Raw genomic sequence first — 24,686 nt, forward strand, 5'->3', positions numbered from 1 at the left:
GGTTAAACTGTTCCTTGTTTTGCTGTGGACCTCCTGGAACTCCCTCAAGGACCCCTGGGGGTCCCCAGATCATGCTTTGAGAACCACTGCTCTAAATATATGATAAAAAATATCATTGTATTCCTATTGTACAATTGTAGAATTGAAGAAAACTGTAGTATGTATTTATTATGATTAGTGTCATAGTGGTCTGTGGTGTTGTAGTGTGGTCTTCCACCGTCTTTAGACTTTAGTTCATTCTCTCAACTTCATTTCTGTGTGCAGGCCCTGCCCTTTTATGATGATTGGTGAGGCAGCTACCTATGCTAATTAAGATGTTTAATAATTAGGATTGGTGGTGTGTCTACCTATGATAATTAGGATCAACTGGCACAGACCTTCAAGTTTCAAGGATATATGAGATTCATCATTATAAGAACACCAATATGAACATTATGCTCTCTAAGAACATGTCCTGAATCTGACTAGACTTCTCTTAAGATTTTTCTTATGAAGAATCTTGAGAAGAAACTTAAAGGACAACTCCAGACTAAATAACATATAGGCTCATTGTCCTACTTATATTGATCCAGAATGACTTGCCATGGGGTCTATTTTGCAGAATTGTCCCTGTCGTCCAGTTTCCCCAGCAGACCCAGCAGCCCTCATAGCATAGAGCGTAGTTCATAAGCATATCACTTCTTACGCTATTTGTTGCATTTGTTTGTTCTCATCAATCTGTTATTAGTTGTCATTACACACGCATCCATGACTTGGTTGTCCCACACAGCCGCTACAGTCTGCTAAACAGATGTTATGCTGTTATGTGTTTTGCCAAGTCCCAGAAAAGACGCACTGTGATTGGCCAGTACAGTCGCTCACCTGAAAACATAATGTACGAGACTGTTGCGGCTCGTGTGGGACAACCAAGGCATGGATGATCCCACGTTCATGCTCTTCAGAAGGTGGTTAAGGCATTCAGGGTCTGAGGTTAAACAAGTTAGGTAACTAATATTTGTCAATATCATTATATTATAATATCCATATCCAATATCCTCATATCTCCATCTTGTTGACAACACAGCAGCTAGGATTTGAACTGGTGCCACTGCCAAGTCAAGAAGATATAGGAGATCCCACCACTCCTAATAGTAGTTGTTTATTAAAGCAAAAAATACTATTACAACTAGTTAAAGTACACAGCAAATTAACACAATTGGATTTTTTTTTTCTGATGTTGTACCCTACTGGCTCACCTGCCAGTGAGGACAAAAATGTTTGTAAAAAATAAGACAAATGCACACTTTTTATAATTTATGAATGAAAGATTTATGAATATACCATATAGTTCCATGAAGTGGAGATTATTATTTTACATCAACACAATGCAGTTTGAACATATCAATGATGTTATGTCATATTATATTATATGTAGATATTAAAGTCTATTATATAGTAATACATTGTCTTCATCTCCACAGAGAGAGGAAGAGGAGTGGTTGTGTTGTGACAGAGCAGGCATCCAGGTGTTCGGTGTGTGAGGAGGTTCTGACAGATCCAGTCTCTACCAGCTGTGGACACTGGTTCTGCAGACAGTGCATCACCTCATACTGGGACCAGTCTGCTCCAACAGGACACTATGGCTGTCCCCAGTGTAGTAAGAGATCCAGAACCACACCCGGACTTAAGACACCCAGTCAAACCACACCTGGACAAAGTAAGACTGGACAGAATTTGCACTAATTAAAATAGCATGTTAATGAATTGAATGCTTAATTTGCAGAAATCATAGTCAGACTAAATATTCAAATTAGTGTCTGAATCAATATCTAAGTGCAAATAATGAAGCAAAACAACTATCAACTCTGGACAAAAACAACTGATCTTGTGTTATTACTTTTTACTGTTTTTTTAAACAAATTGTGTGCCGTAAATATGTAAAGTTATGAATTAACCAGAATGTTTAAAACATACATGTTCTTCTAATTTCAGATGTCAGTCTGCAGGATGATTTGAATGATTATAAGATCAGTTTGAACAGTCTTGATGATGTGCAAGACCACATGACAGAAGAGTCTGGAACCTCCCTCACCAGCACCTACACAGAGCTCTACATCACAGAGGGAGAGAGTGAAGGGGTTAATAGCCAACATGAGGTGATACAGCTTGAGACAGCTTCCAACATGAAGACCTTCCATGACACACCAATCAACTGCTGTGACATCTTTAAACCCCTCCCTGGCAGGGAGACACCCATCAGAAGAGTTCTGACCAAGGGCATCGCTGGCATTGGAAAAACATTCTCTGTGCGTAAGTTCACTCTGGACTGGGCAAAGGGTTTGGAAAATCAAGATATTCATCTCCTGGTTCCCTTTTCATTCCGGGAGCTGAACTTGGTCAGAGATGAGCAGTACAGTCTTCTCACACTGATCCATGAATTCCACCCAACATTAAAGAAGGTCACAGCAGAGCAGCTCGCTGTCTGGAAAGTTGGCTTCATCTTTGATGGTCTAGATGAAAGCAGGTTTTCATTGTTCCAAAACAATGACATTGTTTCTGATGTCACAGTGACATCATCAGTGGACGTACTGTTGACAAACCTAATCGAGGGGAATCTGCTCCCCTCAGCTCTCCTCTGGATAACCACCAGACCTGCAGCAGCCAATCAGATCCATCCTGCATGTGTTGACATGGTGACAGAAGTGCGAGGGTTCACAGACCCACAGAAGGAGAAGTACTTTAGGAACAGATTCAGTGATGAGACACAGACCAGCACAGTCATCTCACACATGAAGACATCAAGGAGCCTCCACATCCTGTGTCACATCCCACTCTTATGTTGGATCATTGCTACCGTTCTGCTGGACATGTTGAGGACAGATGTGACAGGACAGCTGCCCAAGACCCTGACTGAGATGTGCTGCCACTTCCTGTTGGTTCAGACAAAGAGGAAGAAGAAGAAGTATGATGAGACACATGAGGTGAATCAACAGCAGCTCATGGAGACTGACAGGGAAGTTCTCCTGAAGCTGGGCAGGCTGGCATTTGAACATCTGGAGAAAGGTAGAATCCTGTTCTACCAAGAAGACCTGGAAGAGTGTGGTCTTGATGTGAAAGATGCCTCACTGTACTCAGGAGTGTGCACAGAGATCTTCAAAAGAGAGGGTGTGCTCTTCCAGAAAACGGTCTACAGCTTTGTTCATCTGAGCATCCAGGAGTTTCTGGCTGCATTCTACCTGCTCCATTGTTTCACAGAGAAGAATATGAAGGTACTGAATACATTCTTGGAACGTGAGTATCACTCCCTCTCCCTCTCTGACTTCCTGAAAGCCGCTATGCAAAAAGCCCTGAAGAGTAAAAATGGCCACCTGGACTTACTTGTTCGGTTTCTTCATGGCCTCTCACTGAAGTCCAACCTGAGTCTGTTAGGAGGCCTGATGGGTCAGACAGAGAACAGTCCAGAGAGCATCCAGGAAGCCATCAAGAACCTAAAGAGCATGATAAACACTGTTGATATCTCTCCTGACAGATGTATTAACATCTTCCACTGTTTGATGGAGATGAACGACCACTCATTACATCAGGAAATCCAACAGTACCTGAACGGATCAAAGGAGAAACTGTCTGACAGCCAGTGTTCAGCTCTGGCCGTCATGCTGCTGATGTCTGAGGAGGTTCTGGAAGAGTTGGACCTGGACAAATACAACACATCAGAGTGGGGGCGAAGGAGACTGATCCCAGCTGTGAGGAACTGCAGAAAGGCTCGGTTAGTAGTCAAGTGAATAGAAACATCCTACAGTTAATCTGACATTACAGTTAACACTATAATTAGAAATTAAGGTTAACATAAAGGTTCCAATAAAACTGTCTGTGTCTCAAATAGTGACTAGTGGTATTGTGTGTATGTGCAAATAAAGGCCAGACCACAATAAAGCAGGGTAAAAACTAAACTAAAGTAAAAAACTAAACTAAGAGTCTAAAAGCCCTCCTGGTTACCCCCACCAGACCAGTGGTTTGAACCCACTGACATTACCATCCTCTCAGTAGTTAAAATAAAAAGGACAAGATAATTGTTATTTTTAAGGGTCCTCATTCACACAGTTCTTGACATTTCTGCTATATTCTTTAGTGTAGGTTTGCTAGTAAATAAAGAGCCACGTCTGATTCATGAAAGGCTGTGTAAAGCCTTGATTTGAGCGTGACTCAGGTGCATCAGGTGATGAATTCCACCAAATAGTAAATATGCCATACATTTGCTCATTCTGACTTTATTCATTTCACACCTTCAACTGCTGGTTGAACATTGCTCTCTTCCTCTGTTCAGTCTTTCTGTGACGTCTAGTGGTGTTGACCGTTCCACACTCCACTCTGCCCCTCCCCCCACCTCAGACCTTTTTTTTTTAAAGTTTCATTCCTGATCAAAATAGAATATTAACGGTGTCTGCTGTGGTAGAAAACCAATGCAAAACTATATTAAAGAAAAGTATATATTCTCCAAAAGAACTCTCACAGTGTAATCACTATGAGCCTACTGATGATCCAGGTTTAAAGAGAATGTTTTAAATATGGTTTTGCTCTTGTTAAGATTGGTTTCCTATTAAAGTCATTTAGTCAAACTAGAGGTTCGGGCCGCTTCGTGGCCCTCACATCTACGGTGCACCAGTGATCCAACTGATATGACCATATATGGAGATCTCTATCTGTCAGTCCTTGTCCTTTTTATGGGACACTGCACCTATGTCACACATGTGCAGTAGGATGGACCTCGTGGCCAAAAAAAAGGTGTCTAAAATGTACCTGAATAAAAAGAATGTAGTTTTATTTTAACTGTACTATATGTAAGTACATCAAAGGTGGGGAAAGAAGCCTAGACATTAGCCAGAGCACTGATCAATAGTCTGTGGCAAGTTTGGAGGCAAGTGGAGACCTCGTGTGCTGGACAATCCGGGACGTACACCACAGCGTGGGCATTTTAATGAAAGTAGTATGATATTGGATTTAGGTTCAGGAATGTCACAAATACTAAACAACTCAAATCACCATGAATTCAAGGTGTAATTGATAGGGGAAAAGTATTTTTGGGGTGAAATATTCCTTTAATGGAAGACAAAACTATATTAGTATACTCAGCATACTGTAGGTGAAGTGCAAACATGTAACATGAAGGTAACCAACATTAATTGGACATTAATCCAATCGCCGACAGACGACCCCAACCTTACTACACACAGAACAACAGGAGAACTCAAGTCCTCAAACTATTCATATGCGTCCTCTTTATGAGTTATTCTACCATGAAAACAGACCATACCATATGAGAAATGGACCATACCATTAGTGAAGGGGTGTACAGAGGATGGCTTTTTAAACAGTGAGCTTGGTTACTCAGATTACTTACATTACATTAACTTTTCATCTGTTGTTTACTTCCCTGTTCTCTGATCATACTTAAACTGTTTATGTCTGTATAACTAGATACAGTAGGAGATCTCTTACTTAACTTCCATGACAGTGAACTAGGTGTAATTTGTTTTGATAATCTCTTATTTAATCTGTATTTACAGACTTGTTGGCTGTAACCTCAGACAGACAGAGGTTGAAGTTGTGGCTTCAGCTCTCAGCTCTAATCCTTCTCATTTGAGAGAATTGGACCTCAGCAAAAACAACCTGCAGGAATCAGGACTACTGGATCTGCTCTTAGCTGGACTGAAGAGTCTGCACTGTAGACTGGAAATTCTAAGGTAAGATACATTTACCAGATTTATTATTTAAAAATAATATTCGGTTATTGTATTTAATATATGTTTAATTGAGATATATACTCATGTAAGCTTGTAGATCTACTATTTTCGGCGCACGAACCCGTCGTACGACGGAGTATACATTGAGCTGTAACATGTGCAGTGTCTGGTTACTATAGTAACGTGACTGAACGCTGTCAATGAACAAACCAAGATGAGACGACATGTATTTCTGCTGCCATGCACCTGTCTCACTCTCTCACTGCCATGCACCTGTGTCACTCTCTCACTGCCATGCACCTGTCTCACTCTCTCACTGACATGCACCTGTCTCACTCTCTCACTGCCATGCACCTGTCTCACTCTCTCACTGCCATGCACCTGTCTCACTCTCTCACTGCCATGCACCTGTCTCACTCTCTCACTGCCATGCACCTGTCTCACTCTCTCACTGAGAGAGCTCTTTATTTACACCAACTGATATGGCCATATATGGAGATCTCTATCTGTCAGTCCTTGTCCTTTTTATGGGACACTGTGCCTATGTCACACATGTGCAGTAGGATGGACCTAGTGGCCAAAAAAAAGTGGCTAAAATGTGCCTGAATAAAAAGAATGTAGTTTTATATTAACTGTACAATATGTAAGTACATCAAAGGTGGGGAAAGAAGCCTAGGCATTAGCCAGAATACTGATCAATAGTCTGTGGCAAGTTTGGAGGCAAGTGGAGACCTCGCGTGATGGCCAACCCGGGACGTACACCACAGCGTGGGCATTTTAATTAAAGTAGTAGGATATTGGATTTAGGTTCAGGAATGTTACACATACTAAAAAAACTCAAATCTCCATGAATTCAAGGTTTAATTGATAGGGAAACAGTATTTTTTGCGGTGAAATATTCCTTTAATGGAAGACAAAACTATATTAGTATACTCAGCATACTGTAGGTGAAGTGCACACATGTAACATGAAGGTAACCAACATCAATTTGACATTAATCCAATCGCCGACAGACGACCCCAACCTTTATACACACAGAACAACAGGAGAACTCAAGTCCTCAAACTATTCATATGCGTCCTCTTTATGAGTTATTCTACCATGAAAACAGACCATACCATATGAGAAATGGACCATACCATTAGTGAAGGGGTGTAGAGAGGATGGATTTTTAAATAGTGAGCTTGGTTACTCAGATTACTTACATTAACTTTTTAGTTATTGTTTTCTTCCCTGTTTTCTGATCATACTTAAACTGTTTATGTCTGTATAACTAGATACAGTAGGAGATCTCTTAGTTAACTTCCATGACAGTGAACTAGATATAATTTGTTTTGATAGTCTCTTATTTAATCTGTATTTACAGACTTGTTGGCTGTAACCTCAGACAGACAGAGGTTGAAGTTGTGGCTTCAGCTCTCAGCTCTAATCCTTCACATTTGAGAGAATTGGACCTCAGCCAAAACAACCTGGACTCAGGACTACTGGAGCTGCTCTTAGCTGGACTGAAGAGTCTGCACTGTAGACTGGAGATTCTAAGGTAAGATTAATTCACCAGATTTATTTTGATCACTTCTGTTTTAAATATGTACTGTATTATGTGAATATAATTTGAATGCTGTGGTGAGAATGTATTAATAAGAATGATATCATGGGAACCCAAGCCTACCTCCATGTCCTTCCATGCTGAGATACAAAATTAAACTATCATTGTTGGATGTGTTTAGTCAGATCTTCATCATCTTCTAGTTTTGATTAATTGTATTGATATTAATGGTCTCAAGCGTCCATTTCACGAATAGGGATTTCACTAGATGACAAACCTTAAAAAGTTTTGCAGGTACAAAGGTGATCTCCATTTCCTCTCTATGAGCATGTGGTATTTTTCTCCTTCCGATCAAACATCTTTCTGAATTCCTAATACTCACCATTTTGATGGAGAAAACATTTGGGGTTGATGAATTAAAATGATCAAATAACCTATGAGGCACAGAGAGCAGGAACATCCTCAAACATTTAAAACTACATTTGTGAGAAACATTAGGATAGCCTTGTTCATTTATAGCAATGAAAAAAAAATGTTCAGATGATCTTGCAATGAGTGTTTGGTGGTAGTAACAGCCTTGTATTCAAATCTGCAAATGCATTAACTATAGTGGGACAAGTGAGCTGAACTTTATCTTAAGAATCTGTCTTTATTTTCTTTCTTGTTTTATTGTATTCTTGTTGTATTTGTTTGTTTCTTTCTTTCTTTCTTTCTTTTTTCCTTTCCCTCTTCGATCACTAGTCCAAAACCCTGACAGTCCATCACAGCCAGGTCCAGGTTCTCAATCCAGGAATAATGTATATTGTAACGTGTTTTATTTATTATTTTAATTGTTTATCTGGTAATTCATTCTTCATTCAGACTGGCTCACTGCATGTTGTCAGAGAGATGCTGTGAAGTTCTGTCCTCAGCTGTAAACTCTCATCCCTCCCTAAGAGAGTTGGACCTGAGCCTCAACATGGTGAATGATTCAGTTCTGAAGAACTGCATGTGAGTAGACTTGGACTGTGTCCATGTTGGATAGTACAGTGAATGTACAGTGTTTCCCTCATGTGTCTCTTAACGGTGTATTCACTCTGACACAAAGTCACAAATAGATGCAAATATGTATGTATATTTAGTTAATACTTGTCTTTAACAACAAACACAATAAGGATATATATATGTGTGTGTGTGTGTGTGTGTGTGTGTGTGTGTGTGTGTGTGTGTGTGTGTGTGTGTGTGTGTGTGTGTGTGTGTGTGTGTGTGTGTGTGTGTGTGTGTGTGTGTGTGTACACTCACACACACACACACACACACACACACACACACACACACACACACACACACACACACACACACACACACACACACACACACACACACACACACACACATACAGATACTTCTCAAAGAATAATAATTTAATGTATGCACTCAACACTTGGTCTGGGATACTTTTGAACACATTATTTCATCAATGGGGCGTGGCATGGAGGTGATCAGCCTGTGGTTCTGTTGAGGTGTTATGGAAGCCCAGGTTTGCTTTGATAGCAGCCTTAAGCTCATTTGTATTGTTGAGTCTAGTGTCTCACACCTTCCTCTTGACAATACAACATCTATTCTCTGTGGGGTTCAGGTCAGGTCAGTTGTCTGGTCAGTTAAGCACAGTAATACCATGGTCAGTACACCAGTTACTAGTAGTTTTGACTCTGTGTGGGCAGGTGCCAAGTCCTGCTGGAAAAGTAAATCAGCATCTCCATAAAGCTTGTCAACATACAGAAGCAGAAAGTCCTCTAAAATCTCCTGGTAGATGCTGTGTTGACTCCAGTGTGAAGTTTTCACTGTCAGTGATGATTTTGGGTGTCATCATGTCATCTGGTGTTGGTCCACTGTGTTTTATCAAGTCCAGAATCAACACAGCATCTATCAGGATGTTTTCAGATGTCTAAACAACATGCTATCATAATAACATTATGTACATTAGTGTCTGAGAAATAACAAGACATATTCAAGATATATATGCATAGTGAACTTGCATCAAGAACAAGATATATCTGCATAATAAACTTGCATTAAGAACAAGGTAAATCTGCATATTAAACTTGCATTAAGAACAAGATATATCTGCATAGTAAACTTGCATTAAGAAGGGATAAAGGAGAGTGGAGTGCTAGGGGTTAAGGTGGAGTCTGAGGAGGTGATGAGATCCAAACTGGGCAGCAGTGAGTATGTCTGGATGGGCTGCAGGGCCAAGATAATGATAGGAGAAACACTGTAGTGTCAGGTAGTGGAGACGTTGTGTTAGACAGTTAGACATTGATGCATTGTTGTTATATTTCCTACAGAGTGAAACATGGAAGAGAAGAATGTCTTAATTCTCGACTCAGTACAAAATGTGAGTATCTGTGTCAATAGAGCACCGAAGTCTGACCTAATTTACACATCCTACCTGGGTCGCGTCCCCCTCCCCCCCGTTCTGAATTCCCATAGACGTGTTTAATATCACGTCAAATAAGAACTGTGTTCCAAAAATAATAACTAAAGTTATACTTCCGCCAAATTAGTTACATTCTCGCCAGAAACAGCCTGTATCAAATATGAGTGACTGACTATCATAAACGATACAGAGCCTCCCTGACAATTTTGCAGAGACAGTTTGTTTATTTTTGGACCACAATTCTTATATGAGACGATTCTAAGATGACCCAATGTTATTCTCCATAGAGAAATTACTTTAGGACCCAGGGGATGAACGAGTGACGTCAGGACTTCTGTACTCTATATCACACATTAACATTTTATACACTGTTTTACAGTGGTTTAAAGTAACTAAGTACATTTACTCAAGTACTGTCCTTAAGTATACTTTTGAGGATGGCCGAAGTATTTCCCATTTTCAATACTTTTACTTCTACTCCATTACATCTCAGAGGCACATATTGTACTTTTACTCCACCATTATTGGCAGCTTTAGTTACAAGTTACTTTGCAGATTTATATTATTATTACAACACATGCATGAACCACTTCAGCCCTATATACATTTCGGCCATTTGAAAATAATAATGAGTACTTTTACTTTTGTTAATTTAAGTATATTTTGATGCTTATACTTTTGTACTTTTGCTCAAGTAAATTTTGATTACCAGACTTTTACTTGCAACAGAGTACTTTTACACTGCAGTATTGATACTTTTACTTAAGTAAAAAACGTGAGCACTTTTTCCACCGCTGCTGTTTTATACTCGTTCGGCCCCTCCCCAGATACTGTCCTGAAAACTCTTCAGTAGAGCTTCCAGGGAATTCAGGAGGTTTCTCTGCTCTTGGCCCGGTCCTTAACCCATTAAGACCTGGAAAGCCTATACGTTGTCATGAGCAACATGAATATTTTTTTATAATTTTGAGTAAAAGTAAGGTCATGTGGGTTGACAGAAACAATGGGCCTCATTCACTAACCTGGTCATAAATAAGGTGTATATCCTGGTCATAAATAAGGTGTATATCCTGGTCATAAATAAGGTGTATATCCTGGTCATAAATAAGGTGTATATCCTGGTCATAAATAAGGTGTATATCCTGGTCATAAATAAGGTGTATATCCTGGTCATAAATAAGGTGTATATCCTGGTCATAAATAAGGTGTATATCCTGGTCATAAATAAGGTGTATATCCTGGTCATTAATAACATATGTATATTGGGATAAGTCAATTCTGACGTGTGATTCATGAAAGAGGGTTCAGAGCTGTGATTTGTGCGTATCACAGGTGTATCTCATTTGTGTTCTAAAGTCACTAGTGTGCTCCCGTGTAGATCCTTTGTATTGTTCCACGCCCCATTTAACACCATAAAAGGCAACCAGAAATAACCCATGTGAAGAAAAAAAAACAGATCTGCAAAATTACAAACGTGTCAAGTCGCACCGCATTGACAACTTGTACATCTGTTCTGTCTGGAAGTGAGTCCCTCGATCGCACGATGGATCAGTTGAACGTTAATAAAGTAATGCTCTCATAATGAGAATAAGAAGTTATAAAGTTTAACCCCACCACCAAATAATAGGTTAATAAAACGTGGAAAGGATATTATAGAAGCCTTTTCTATTAAATAATGCTCACATTTGACTGAGGTAACATTTTGACGCTGGAGTCCAGGAACACCGAGATCCGATTATGGACCAAATCACGCTTTATTGATTACTGAGGATAAACATGTCCTTAGGATTAACAACATATCCTGTCCTACGTCAGAATGGTGAATGGATATTATGGACACAGCTAGATTTCATCCATACTGCATCCTCATCAGATATAAGTTTGATGTGATGTGGTCAATAAATAAATAAATTAATAGCGCAACATATGTTGTTGGCATGAAAGTCCAATATGTGAAACTGTGGCCACATTTGCAGAAACGGAAAACACGCAGAGGGACCTAATATTTCAGCTCTAAATGTGTCAACTGAAAATAAATACTTGGTTGAATTTGCATCATGTCTATAATATGTATCCAAGCAATAGATCTTTGACGTGAGTTTGAGTGTCCGCCCAAATTCACGGTAAAAAAAAGATGAATGAATACTGAACGTGGGAAGTCACGTATATGCACATAAGTACAAAATATGTGAGGACCTGAGCTTAGTGAATGAGACCCAATGCCTCACAACTCCTCACAACGCCTCGCATTGTGACACATTGTGTGCTTGTAGATCGGCAATATTTAAAATATAGCCGATCTACAAGCTCACGTGTCACATTTTGACACGTTGTGAGCTTGTAGTTCAGCTATATTTGAAACATAAAAAGAGCCAATCTACAAACTCACAATACATTGCATCATGACCAGGGTTTCCGCAAGGCACTTTTTGGGCCGGCCACCTTGACCGACAGGATTATATTTTACCGGCCAAAGAATGAAGTGGGCTAGTAATATCTATCTACTCTATCATGCAGAGGTGTCGCTTTCCAAAAAATAACTGAATAAAGTGGGCGTTATGAACAGCTTGTGTGACTACGTCACACAGTATAAACACATATATGTTTTATTCAACCTTAATATGCAAAACCTACAGCTTTTGTTTTGTTTTGTTAATGTTAATTATGTCATCATGAATGATGGTACAAGGAAGATTCATTACTTGCCTGCAATGTATGTGTGTCACCAACTTTCACCACTTTATCCATTGCAGACAGACAGACATAAAATAGTCTAATAACAGCCTTTTCCCAATCGGCCACGGTGGCCTGTGATCTTTATAATTAACGGCCAATTAAATATTACATTTAATTGGTAAATACCGGCTAACGGAAACACTGATCTTGACGTGTGGTGAGCTTTTAGATAGACTATTACAAATAAATAAGAAATGCTGATCAACAACTTGTGAGACGATCTACAAGCTCACATCATGTTGCGTTGTGAGCCTTTACATCGGCTATATTACAAGAAATAGCAGATCTACAAGCTTGCAAAGCCTCGCATTATGATGCGATATGAGTTTCGGCTATATTTCAAAAACAGCCGATCTACAAGCTCACACCATGTTGCAATGTGACAGGTAGTGAGTTATTTCAAACATCAACAAGTAGAAGATCACGCTCATCCAAAGTCATTTAAAAAGCCAGATGCAGAGCAGAACTCTACACTGGAATAATTATGATCCATAAGTTAAATGGTTTATTACCATCATGAATGTGATGTTTAAAGCCTGCTGGATCTTCCTCAGACCTCAATATATCAAACATAACAAAGATAGCCGATCTACAAGCTCACAAGGATCACATTGTGACACGTTGTGAGCTTGTATAGTTTGGCTTTGTTTAAAACTCAAAAGTAGAAGATCTACAAACTCATGAGTTACATTGTGACAGGTTGTGAGCTTGTAGATCAGCTGTATTTCAAACGTGATCTCACAATATGTTGTTTAACGTGTGATGAACTTTTATATGGACTTTTACTGTTTCTAAACAGTGGATCTGCAAGCTCACAACTCGTCACATTGTGACAGGTTGTGAGCTTTCAGATTGTATTTAGATTATCAATAATTGATATAAATATGAATAGCCAATATACAATCTCACCATGCATCACATCATGATAAGTTGTGAGCTTTTAGATCGGCTATATTAGAAAATAAGGTAAAAATAGCCGATCTACAAGCTCAAAATGGGTAACATTGTGACGGGTTCTGAATTTGTATTTCGGCTATATTTGAAAATTACCACAAGCTCACAACGTGTCACATTATAACACGTTGTGAGCTTGAAGATGATTTATAGTTAAAAAATAGCTCACAACACCTCATATTGTGTACTTTTTAATTAATTAATTAATTAAATTGCCGACATGCAATCATTGTGAGCTTGTAGATCGTCTATTTTTCTAATACAGCGCTTGTAAATCAGCTTGTAATTCCTCCATATTTCAAAAATAACTAAAATAGCCGATCTACAAGTTAGCAACGCTTCACACCATGGTGTGAGGTGTTGCTAACTTATAGATGCTGAATGTTTTCTATGTAACACAGTGGTTTACAAACTGGGACCCAGGGGGGTCCCCACATTATTGTGGGGGGTCCCCAGATGATTATCTTAATGTGTAACATTGTTTTCTCACTCAACAGTAAACATACAACATACAGTATAAGTGTATACAGGGTATCTGCACATTTATAATGTTACAATTTAAGGACTTTTAAGACCTTTTTAATACCAAATTGAACAAATTGTCAAATATTACGCAAAAAATAGGCAAATATTGTGAAAATAGACGATCTACAAAATAGCCGATCTATAAGTGGTAGATCAGCTATAAATATACTATAAAATATATCTACAAGCTCACAACACCTTGTAGATCGGCTATTTTCACAATATTTATATGTGGAACCGAGTCAAACTAAATGACTCCTCAACTCCTACAACTACCCCACCCTGACAAGTGCTTGTCAGAGTGGGGGGTCCCCAAATATGATTATTTTGGGGGTTCCCCAGTTCAAGTATTTTCAGAGGTGTAAAGTGACTAAGTACATTTACTCAAGTACTGTACTTAAATAACATTGTGAGGTATTTTTACTTTTTTAGTAAAAATGACTAAAAAAAAAAAAATGACTAATTATGTACTTACTTACTTTAGTAGTAAGTAAGTACTACTAAAGTGATAGTACTTTTATTTCTACTCCACTACATTTCAAAGGCATATTGTACTTTTACTCCACTACAATTATTTTAAAACTTTAGTTACTAGTTACTTGGAGGATTTTGATTATTCTTACAAAACATACATTAACTTCATTAACAGCCCTATATACATTTCAGCCATTTGAAAATAGCAGATCTATAAGCTCACAATGCGTCGCCATGCAACGCATTGTGAGCTTGTAGATCTGCTATTTTCAAAAGATTTTTATACAATTTATACATTTGAAAACTTGTGAAATGGGACATTCTGCATAATGAGTACTTTGTTACTTTAAGTATATTTTAATACCGATACTTTTGTACTTTTACACAAGTACATTTTGAATTCCAGACTTTTACTTGTAACAGAGTATTTATACATTACAGTATTGATACTTTTACTTAAGTAAAACATGTGAGTACTTTTCCACATTGATGTCATTTCACATAAACTTAATGTAAACATTTTCTCACAGAAAGTCACTTCTCACCTGGAGGCTTTAAGACATTCTGACTCACATTTTACTGTGTTGTCGTCAGGCAGAAACCTTGTATCTCTGACACGTTGTGAGCTTGTAGATCTGCTGTTTACACTATTTTAATGTTTTTAAAATGATATTAAGAAAATAAATGAAATGTTTTGGACATACAAGGTTTCCAGCCGACAGCGACGCCGACGCGCGCGTGTGTGTGTGTGTGTGTGTGTGTGTGTGTGTGTGTGTGTGTGTGTGTGTGTGTGTGTGTGTGTGTGTGTGTGTGTGTGTGTGTGTGTGTGTGTGTGTGTGTGTGTGTGTGTGTGTGTGTGTGTGTGTGTGTGTGTCAGTCAGTGAATGATGTGTTTAATGTTTACTGTGTTGTTTTTCTCATCAGATTTCCATCCTCTCACACTGGACACAAACACAGCACACTGGACCCTCTCTCTGTCTGAGAACAACAGAAAGGTGACATGGATGGATCAGGATCAATCATATCCTGAACATCCTGACAGGTTTGATGTATATGATCAGGTTCTGTGTACAGAGGGTCTGACTGGACGCTGTTACTGGGAGGTAGAGTGGAGTGAATGGGTTTCTATAGCAGTGACTTACAGAGGGATCAGCAGGAAAGGACGTGGTGGTGACTGTGAGCTTGGATACAATGACAAGTCCTGGAGTCTGGACTGTAAAGATGGTCGTCATGGTAACAGTTACACTGTCAGACACAATAGTAAGGACACTGTCCTCCCTGTCAGTCCATCTGACTCCAGGAGAGTAGCCGTGTATCTGGACTGGCCTGCTGGGACTCTGTCCTTTTATAAAGGGTCCTCTGACTCACTGACACACCTGTACACCTTCCAGAACACATTCTCTGAACCTCTCTATGCTGGGTTCTGGTTAGACCCCTTCTTCTCCTCCTCCTCCTCCTCAGTGTGTCTGTGTGAGCAGAGATAGAGTCTCTATGTGAGGACGACATCAGGTCACCATGGTTACTCAACATGTTTGAGTGAGTGCAGGTTGTCATGGTTACCACTGTTGCCAGGATACTTTGAGACTAGCTGAGTCTGACGTCATGGACTCCATATTTGGGCATGAGTGACTCATCATGACATCACGGTGACATCATCATGATGAAGTAATAAGCAGCACAGTGTTTCTCTAACGTTGTCATGTCAACGACCCCCAATGTATTTGACCTTTGACCCCGGACTCCCTTAAGACAAGATTTGTGCTAAAAATGTTACAAATGATAAAATCCTGAAATGGCAGATCTACAAGCTCACAACGCGTCATTACGGCACATTGTGAGCTTGTAGATCGGCTATTTTCTAACAGCGAAGTAAATGATGGTTGAAGTGGTTACACTGATTTTGATGCTGTATATTTAATGATTTAGCTTAGGACCCCCTGGTACCCCCTCAAGGACCCCCGGGGGCCCCTGGACCCCACTTTGAGAACCAGTCGTCTCTAAATCACTTTAACCACGTTACCCTCTGTATATATTGGCTATTTGAAAGTAGCAGATCTACAAGCTCACAACGTGTCACATCGCGACACATTGTGAGCTTGTAGATCTGCTACTTTAAAAAAAGTCCCTGGCACAAATAAGTTCAAATGGGGGTCCCTGGCACAATTATGTTCAATTGGGGGGTCCCTGGCACAAATATGTTCAAATGGGGGGTCCCTGGTCAAATCCATATTAAGGTCAAACTCTATGGTATAAAATGAGTCATCACCACAGGGAGCTTTAGATCTTAGATTAGATTAGATAGAAGTGAACAAACCTCCACTCCATACATTTATAAATATGTATCATAAATACTGTCCATCAACACTGATGATGATGATGATGATGATGATGTAAATATCAGTGTCATATTGTGTCTCTTATGAAACAAACTCATATTTTATCTAATATATATATTTTTTTTATATTTTTACACAATGAACTGAGAAAAGCTGTATATTTGATCATGTAATTATGACAGTAATAATATTGTTTCTTGTATATATAAACCTTTATACTTTAACCACTTGAACACCATATACTTTATTGACTGGGGTCCCCCAGGGTTCTGTAATTGGTCCCCTGCTTTCCCCCCTCTACACCAGATCTCTTGGGTGTAAATAGCAGATCTACAAGCTATCTACTAGCTAAGATCTACATCACAAAGCGACACATTGTGAGCAGTGTTAATTTTGACAGCAAATTATAGTCATATTTTAGTCATTCTGAAATGTTTTAGTTTTAGTCGACTAAAGATCATAAGATTAAGACTAAAACTACAGTTGATTTAGTCGTCTAAAATGTATTTTTGAGGGCCATGATGGCGTCGTAATGCCTGATTTGGCTGCTGCCAAAAATAGCCGATCTACAAGCTCACAACGAGCCTGTGACGCGTTGTGAGCTTGTAGATCGGTTATCTTCAGAGTGCATGGACTTGCATGGACAATCACTCAGGATTCAAACATCTACTAAATGTGTTAATGAACTCAAATCGATCATTGTTTATTCATTGATTCATTATTACATCATTGTTTCCTCACTCATTCCATGATTGTGTTTTCATTGAATATGAATGTGATATTATTCTAATTTTTCACATGTTATTGTATGATCATGTGTAGAAGTATGAATAGTTTAATAAATGTATTCTTGACAGTCTGTCGTTGTTCCTGTGTATTGATATTCATAGTGTTGTCATGACAACATGGCCACAGCTCATTGGTCATGTATAATAACTACGTTGGATCCGTTGGAACAAAGGTTATTATTTTTCCAAACAAAGGGATTCTACCGTTGCGCCTCAGCCTTAAAGGGCCAGTCCGGTGCGTCACAAGTGTAGGATAATAATAGCAGAAGAGAAGAGCAACTGGAGCAACATGGACAGTTTAGGCCTTTTATTTAATACGGTGCCGGTAACAAGTAGACTGACGTTTCCTCACAGTCATCATGACTCTGAGGAAGGTCGAGAGAGAGAACCTCCACTACATTTCATACATTTATACAACACTATCATTGTGTTGCATTCATGTTAAAGTGCATTTTCAGACAGTTAACCTCTTAAATTACCCCAATTTTAGTTTTTTACTGAAAATAGCAGATCTACAAGCTCACAACGCTGCGAGCCGTTGTGAGCTTGTAGATCTGCTATTTTCGGGCTAATGTTCCCCTCAGAATAGGGATGCTAGAGTTCAAGTGTCCAGAATCCATTACTTTTTAATGCTGTTTTTAGGTCAAATGTGTCACCACAATAAGCATGGCTCTGTGTTAAGGACTGTTGTATCGACATTCTCCTTGAGGTGTTTGGTTTGATATAAAACCATTACTGTGTAAACATTAATCAACAAATTATACTACCAACAATGGTTAAACATTGTCCAAATTGTCAAATATTACGGGCAACAATTTTGAAAATAGCCGATCTACATGCTCACAACGCCTCGCAACTGTAGATTGGCTATTTTCACTATGGAACCGAGTTAAACTAAATGTAATTCCTACAATTCCAAGAGCTTATCAGGGTGGGGGGTCCCCAGTTCAAAGATGATTATTTTGGGGGGTCCCCAGTACAAATATAATTATTTTGAGGAGTCCCCAGTACAGATTGAGAACCACTGCTATAATGGAGCGTCCATCAAGCTGTCTTTTAGCAACTGGAGATGTGAGTGTAGAACAGAGGGTGTGGCTTATTTTTTTAGAAACATGTGACATTAATGTGACATAAAACACAAATGTCACATGTGTGTTTTATTATGCATGTTTCTTTGTGTGTCTTGGAATGAGCAGGGACTTACATTTTAGGAAAAGACCCCTATCCCACATGTCGCCACAAGGGGGCAAATCAGGTGGTTTTAGGAGGTCATGTGACATCTTTCTTCAAGGAAGAGAACAACATCAGTTTGTCCCTGTTTGTTCAGGTAAATAAAGTATTAGAACATAAAACATGTTCAAAATAAGCTCTGTGATGTAAAACAAAGCTTGTCTTGAGGGTTTTACCAGAAATGTGGTGATTGTGTTTTAGTTTATTGTGTGTAGTTGAATCTAAAGGTCTAAGCAGTCAGATTGATGGCAGCCATTACTGCTGCTCACACACACACACACACACACACACACACACACACACACACACACACACACACACACACACACACACACACACTTTTACAGTATGTGTGTTTCTGCCTTTAGTGTTTAAAGCTCCTGTTGTGTGTTTAATCCATCAGGACCGGGAACGCATCTGTGTCATTTGTTTACATTTCTTTGGGCTATTCAAAAATAGTAGATCTACAAGCTCATAGCGCGGCACGCGGCTATGAGCTTGTAGATCTGCATTTTTTTGGGGGGGAAATTGTGGGTCTTTGAATATATATTTTAAAGTTAACATTTGTAACTTAACTCTTTGCTTCTGGGGGATTCTACAAATGTCTCCTAAATCCTGACAGTTGTTCTGAAAAAAGCATAAACAAAAACAAAAAGCAACATAAGAAAAAAACATGTTGATATAATATCAGTGGTATTCAAAATTTGTATTTGGCCGTGGACCCCCATCAAAACATATTTTGTTCCAGGGACCCCCCAGAAGTTGTAACAGAGTTAAAAATGTTTGCTTTAAAAATGTATATATTATTCAAAGATTTGCAAAACATTTCACAATTTTCAAAAAATAGCAGATCTACAAGCTCATAGCGCGGCACTCGGTGCCACGCTATGAGCTTGTATATCTGCAATTTTTGAATAGCCAAAGAAATGTTAAATTGACACACAGATGCTTTCCCGGTCTTAAAGGGTTAATATGTTAGTCTACCTTTTGTGTTGATAAATGTTTATTTTTGGTGTTGATAAATGAGTTAATTCTCTCCAGTAGGGTCTTGTAAAGTGTCTCTCTAGTAAGTCAATACAGTATTAACTGTTGTCAGAGCAGAAGTATGGAATAATGTTAATTCATGTTTATGCATAAATAATAAGTTCATGTTGATAAAAACATGTAATAGTGAAGGATATGAAACATTGTCTTCTCCAGATAGACAGACTGTCTATGAGAGCTGAGATAGAACAGTATTTCAGCCTCTTGTTTTGCATTATTTGTCTTTTACAATCTTCCCAGAATGTCAGTCCACAGAGAACTAGTCAGTGAACGTGGCCCCCAGACTCCTCAACACATTAAAGCCGGGTAAGCATCAGTGTCATTTTTACATTACTTTGGCTATTCAAAAATAGCAGATCTACAGGTTCACAGCGCGTCACTTCGTGCCGCGCTGTGAACTTGTAGATCTGCTATGTTTGAAAAATCTTGGAAATTTGTGCAAACCCTTTTCTTTTCTTTTTTTGCAAGCGATCATTTTTAACCCTGATCTGTGCTTCTGGGGGTCCCTGGAACATAATATTTTGAAATGGGGGTCCACGGCCAAATACATATCATTTTGGGGGTCCTTGACATGAAAATGTTTTGAGCACCAATGATATAGAGAAACATACTGGTAGGATTTAGAAGACATTAAAGGGTCTTAAAGGGTTAAACTAACACAAGGACAATAAGGTGATAGAATCCTAAAACCATAATATGTTCTACCAAAGGATGATATTTATATATAACACAAGTGTCCATATAGTTACACACACACACACACACACACACACACACACACACACACACACACACACACACACACACACACACACACACACACACACACACACACACACACACACACACACACACACTTTGGCTATTCAAAAATAGCAGATCTACAAGCTCATAGCCGCGCTATGAGCTTCTAGATCTGCAACCAAATGGACCCTTATGGGTCTGTAACTCAGAGAGTGTAAAAATGGAACCAAATGGACCCTAACAGGTCCATTTGGTTCCATTTGTACACTCTCTGAGTTAAATTAACATAGATTTACAATATAAATTGGCGTCCCAGAGATAGAAATGCCATTAAATGGGGGTCCGCAGCCCTAATGCATGTCAAACTGGGGGTCCTTGAAATTAAAATGGTTTAAAATCACTGCTAGAGCCGTAAAATCTTCTCTTATGGGGGTCCTTGGCATATATTTTCAAATGGGGGTCTGCGGGCTAATAAGTGTCAATTTGGGGGTCCTTGACATGAAAAGGTTTGAGAACCACTGCTCTAGACTACATGCTGGATCTGCTTCATGTACAGCCTCAGTGTTTAGGGGAGCCTTAACACTGAGGCTGCCTCAGTGTTTTGGTCTGTGTGTGTGTGTGTGTGTGTGTGTGTGTGTGTGTGTGTGTGTGTGTGTGTGTGTGTGTGTGTGTGTGTGTGTGTGTGTGTGTGTGTGTGTGTGTGTGTGTGTGTGTGTGTGTGTGGAAGAGAGAGTATATGAGTGTTTATGTGCAGCGCTGTGTGTTCTCATTCTACTACCCTGCCACTAACCTCGCATCACCAGTCTTTCCACCTCAGAGGAAAGCCTGGTATGCGTTACTAAAGACCCATATGATCCGGTCTAGGCCACGCCTACTGAAAAAAGAAAAAATAATCCTCTTTCCAGATTGTCGCGATCCGGTTTTGCGGTGCCGCTTTGTTTTGGTTCCCCAATCCCTATTTAAATGGAATAGAATTTCCCCGTGGGATAATACAGACGCTAAATAGTCTCCGGAAAGTACTCTCACATTTGTATTTAAAAAATAAGCTCAACTACGCCGCATCAAGGATTTTATAGCACAGACCTATTTTGGGGTGAGACGTCTTTCCGGTTTGTCGCGATCCGGTCCGCTCCCGACCGGATCATATACCCGAAAAGGAACGCTGCCCAGGCTACCCTGACACCAACATGTGGAATCCATCCATTAAAGGGATTCTTTCTATGGATTAGTCACTCCATGGAGACGTGAATTCATGGATATTTATTAGTTTTTTTCTCATTCCTAAGACAATAATGTGATGACCAGCAGACCGGTAGACAGTGTTTCTGGTAGGAGACACAAAGGAGACTCTTTGTGTCTCCTTATTGTCTTAAGAATGAGACAAAAAAATAATAATATCCATGAATTCAAGTCTCCATGGAGTGACTAATCCATAGAAAACAAGTCATTTTGGGGGTGAACTATCCCTTTAAGAGATGTAAATCACTGGACCATGGAAAGGAGGTGTCATTCACTGCAGCCGTTTCTCCTTTTTCTCCTTTTGAACATAATAGTGTTTTGTATTTGTTGATGACATGTATTATTGTGTTATTTTATTATGCTATGTTGATGAATTGAATGCATAGGACCACAATGGAAACAAGTCCCCAGGACTTTTTTTATGTTCTCCTTTTTATCCTTAATGACTAAAAGGACCACCTGCTGTGTTTACATTTATGACACTAATAAAGTATGACATCAATCAATCAATCAATGAAGTCCATTGTGTTCCAGGTGAAGCTGGTGTCAGAGCTTCTACCTGAAGAACGTCCAGACCCAGGAGACCAGAACCCTGACCCACTTCCACTTCCTCAGCTGGCCCGCCCAGGGCATCCCCACCTCCACGCGACCCCCTGCTGGACTTCCACAGGTACTGCAGCCTGCCTGAGGCATAATGATGACAGCACTGTCCTGAACACATTCCAGTCCTCCTGTAGGCTATGACAACAGTTAGCTAAAGCATTGCTTCTCGATGTGGGGTCCGGGGACCCCCAGGGGTCCCTGGGGGGGGGTTCTAGGGGGTCCTCAGCTAAATGAGTTAACATAGCATCACAATTATTTGAACCACTTTATCCATGTTGGATATTAAAAAATAGCAGATCTACAACCTCACAGCGCGTCACTTCGTGCCGCACTGTGATCTTGTACATCTGCTATTTTTTAAATATTTTTTAATTCTATCGAAATCTTCTCTTCTTGGGGTCCCTGGCACAGAGCCTTTTCAGATGGGGGTCCCTGGCACAGAGCCTTTTCAGATGGGGGTCCGTGGCCAAATACATATACATTTGGGTGTCCTTGTCCTTGAAAACGTTAGAGAACCACTGATCTATAAAACATGTTCACATACATGTCCATCCTAAAGCCATGTAAGTGAAGGTGTAGTGGTTGTGAACGAGGATCCTGACAGATTCACTAGAGCAGCTCTGACTCTGTTCTTCAGAGATTACAAAGTGAGTGACAGGTGGGTCACTGGTTATTGAGACAGAATGCTCTGCAAGATACTCCGTTTTTTTACAACGTGCTGACTGCAAAAAACTATCGGCCGCACAACGTGACTTTAACAGACCGTGCCCTTACCCAATAACACTGTTACTTCTTTCTTTCTTTCTTTCTTTCTTTCTTTCTTTCTTCCGTCCGTCTCTCAGCATATTTCATGTCATTATTAACTGACAGATTTGACACAACAATGAACACAAGCCATTGCCTGTCGGCATCCACCTTGTATGCACACACACTCAATTGGCATCACCTCTAGGGTTTAAGACAGTGGTTTTCAACAACCAGTGGTCTGGGGACCACTAGTGGTCCTTGAGGGAGTACCAGGGGGTCCCCAGCAAACTTAGTTAATAGCGCCACGATCATTTTTAACCACTTAGCTTTGGCTATTCAAAAATAGCAGATCTACAAGCTCATAGCGCGGCACCGAGTGCCGCGCTATGAGCTTGTAGATCTGCTATTTTTTGAAAAACCTTGAAAAAGTGTGCATATCTTTGAATATTTATATTTTTTAAAGCGAAAATTAACTGATATCTTTGCTTCTGGGGGTCCCTGGCACAACACATTTTCAAATGGGGGTCCACGGCCAAATTTATATAAATTTAGGGGTCCTTGGCATGAAAAAGGGTTGAAAACCACTGGTTTAAGAGGTTAAAAGCTGCTATATGATATGTGAAGAGCACACTGAGGAGTTGCTGTGGCTCCTCCCTGTATTATCTAACATTAGATTAAATTCCACTTTATTGATCCTATAGGCAGGAACTTAAGAGTTACAAGATCATATGAAAAGTGCAAACGGTGCATTTAAAAAAAAAACTACAAGCTTGCAGGACAGAAGCATCTATTAAGATAAAACAAAAAACATCACTTTTTTAGTGTGAAGGTGAAGCAGTCTAGTCATCAGTCTCTGGACCCAGAGCTTTTCTTATGTGATTCCCATGTCTTTCCTTGTTTATTTGCTGGAGAACTTCTGTCGTCTGGTCCAAGTTCCTCTCTTGACTTGCAGGCAGTGTTTTAAAGGTCTTAAAAAGTCCTGAAATTGTAACTCTACAAAAATGTGCAGATACCCTGCATACACCTTTACTGTACGTTGGTTTGTTTACCGTTGAGTAAGAAAACAATGTTGAGCTAATCATGTGGGGAACCCCCCCCCCCCCCCCCCGCCCCAAAATAAAGTGGGACCCCCAGTTTGGGAACCTTTGTCTTAAGCCACCGAGCCACTGAGTTTGGACGCACAACGTCATCTTGTTCTCTGGGTTATTAGATTTGTGCAGAACTGGGATTGGAACTCATAAAGCGTTTTAATGTGAACATTTATAATATTGAGACACTTAAAGGAGAAGGAGCAGGCAGCATGGTAGCTGATTGATTGATTGATTGATTGATTGATTGATTGAATACTTTATTTAGAAGGTTTTAGAGGAAAAGCACATGAAGTACAGTTTACAACACAAGGTCAGATAAAATGGATCGCCCATAACGGCCACAACGGCTTGTTTCAATTGAGATCCCCACATGCTCAATTCATGGAGACATTAGAAAACAGACAGATATACACTACTATGTAGAACATCTTATGAACATTTTAAAAGTAAGAAAAACTAAAAGAACTAGAAATATGTACAGTCAACAGTTAGA

The 24,686-nt window shown here is 39.6% G+C and overlaps 2 protein-coding genes across 2 annotated transcripts in view; both read left to right on the forward strand.

Annotated features, from left to right (window-relative positions):
* Positions 1-16,418, forward strand: part of LOC311062409 (NACHT, LRR and PYD domains-containing protein 3-like) — a 165,402-nt gene extending 148,984 nt beyond the window's left edge. The window contains exon 11 of the mRNA XM_084081424.1: positions 15,296-16,418. Coding sequence (XP_083937550.1) covers positions 15,296-15,855 — 560 coding nt within the window. The 3' untranslated portion in view covers positions 15,856-16,418. The remainder of the gene's footprint in view (positions 1-15,295) is intronic.
* LOC311062402 (uncharacterized protein) overlaps positions 1-24,686 on the forward strand; it is a 700,443-nt gene that overhangs the window by 557,511 nt on the left and 118,246 nt on the right. The window lies entirely within an intron of this gene.

This window comes from Gymnoscopelus microlampas (genome assembly GCF_963454915.1).
Source record: "Gymnoscopelus microlampas genome assembly, chromosome: 15".
In the NCBI taxonomy this organism is placed as follows: Eukaryota; Metazoa; Chordata; class Actinopteri; order Myctophiformes; family Myctophidae; genus Gymnoscopelus; species Gymnoscopelus microlampas.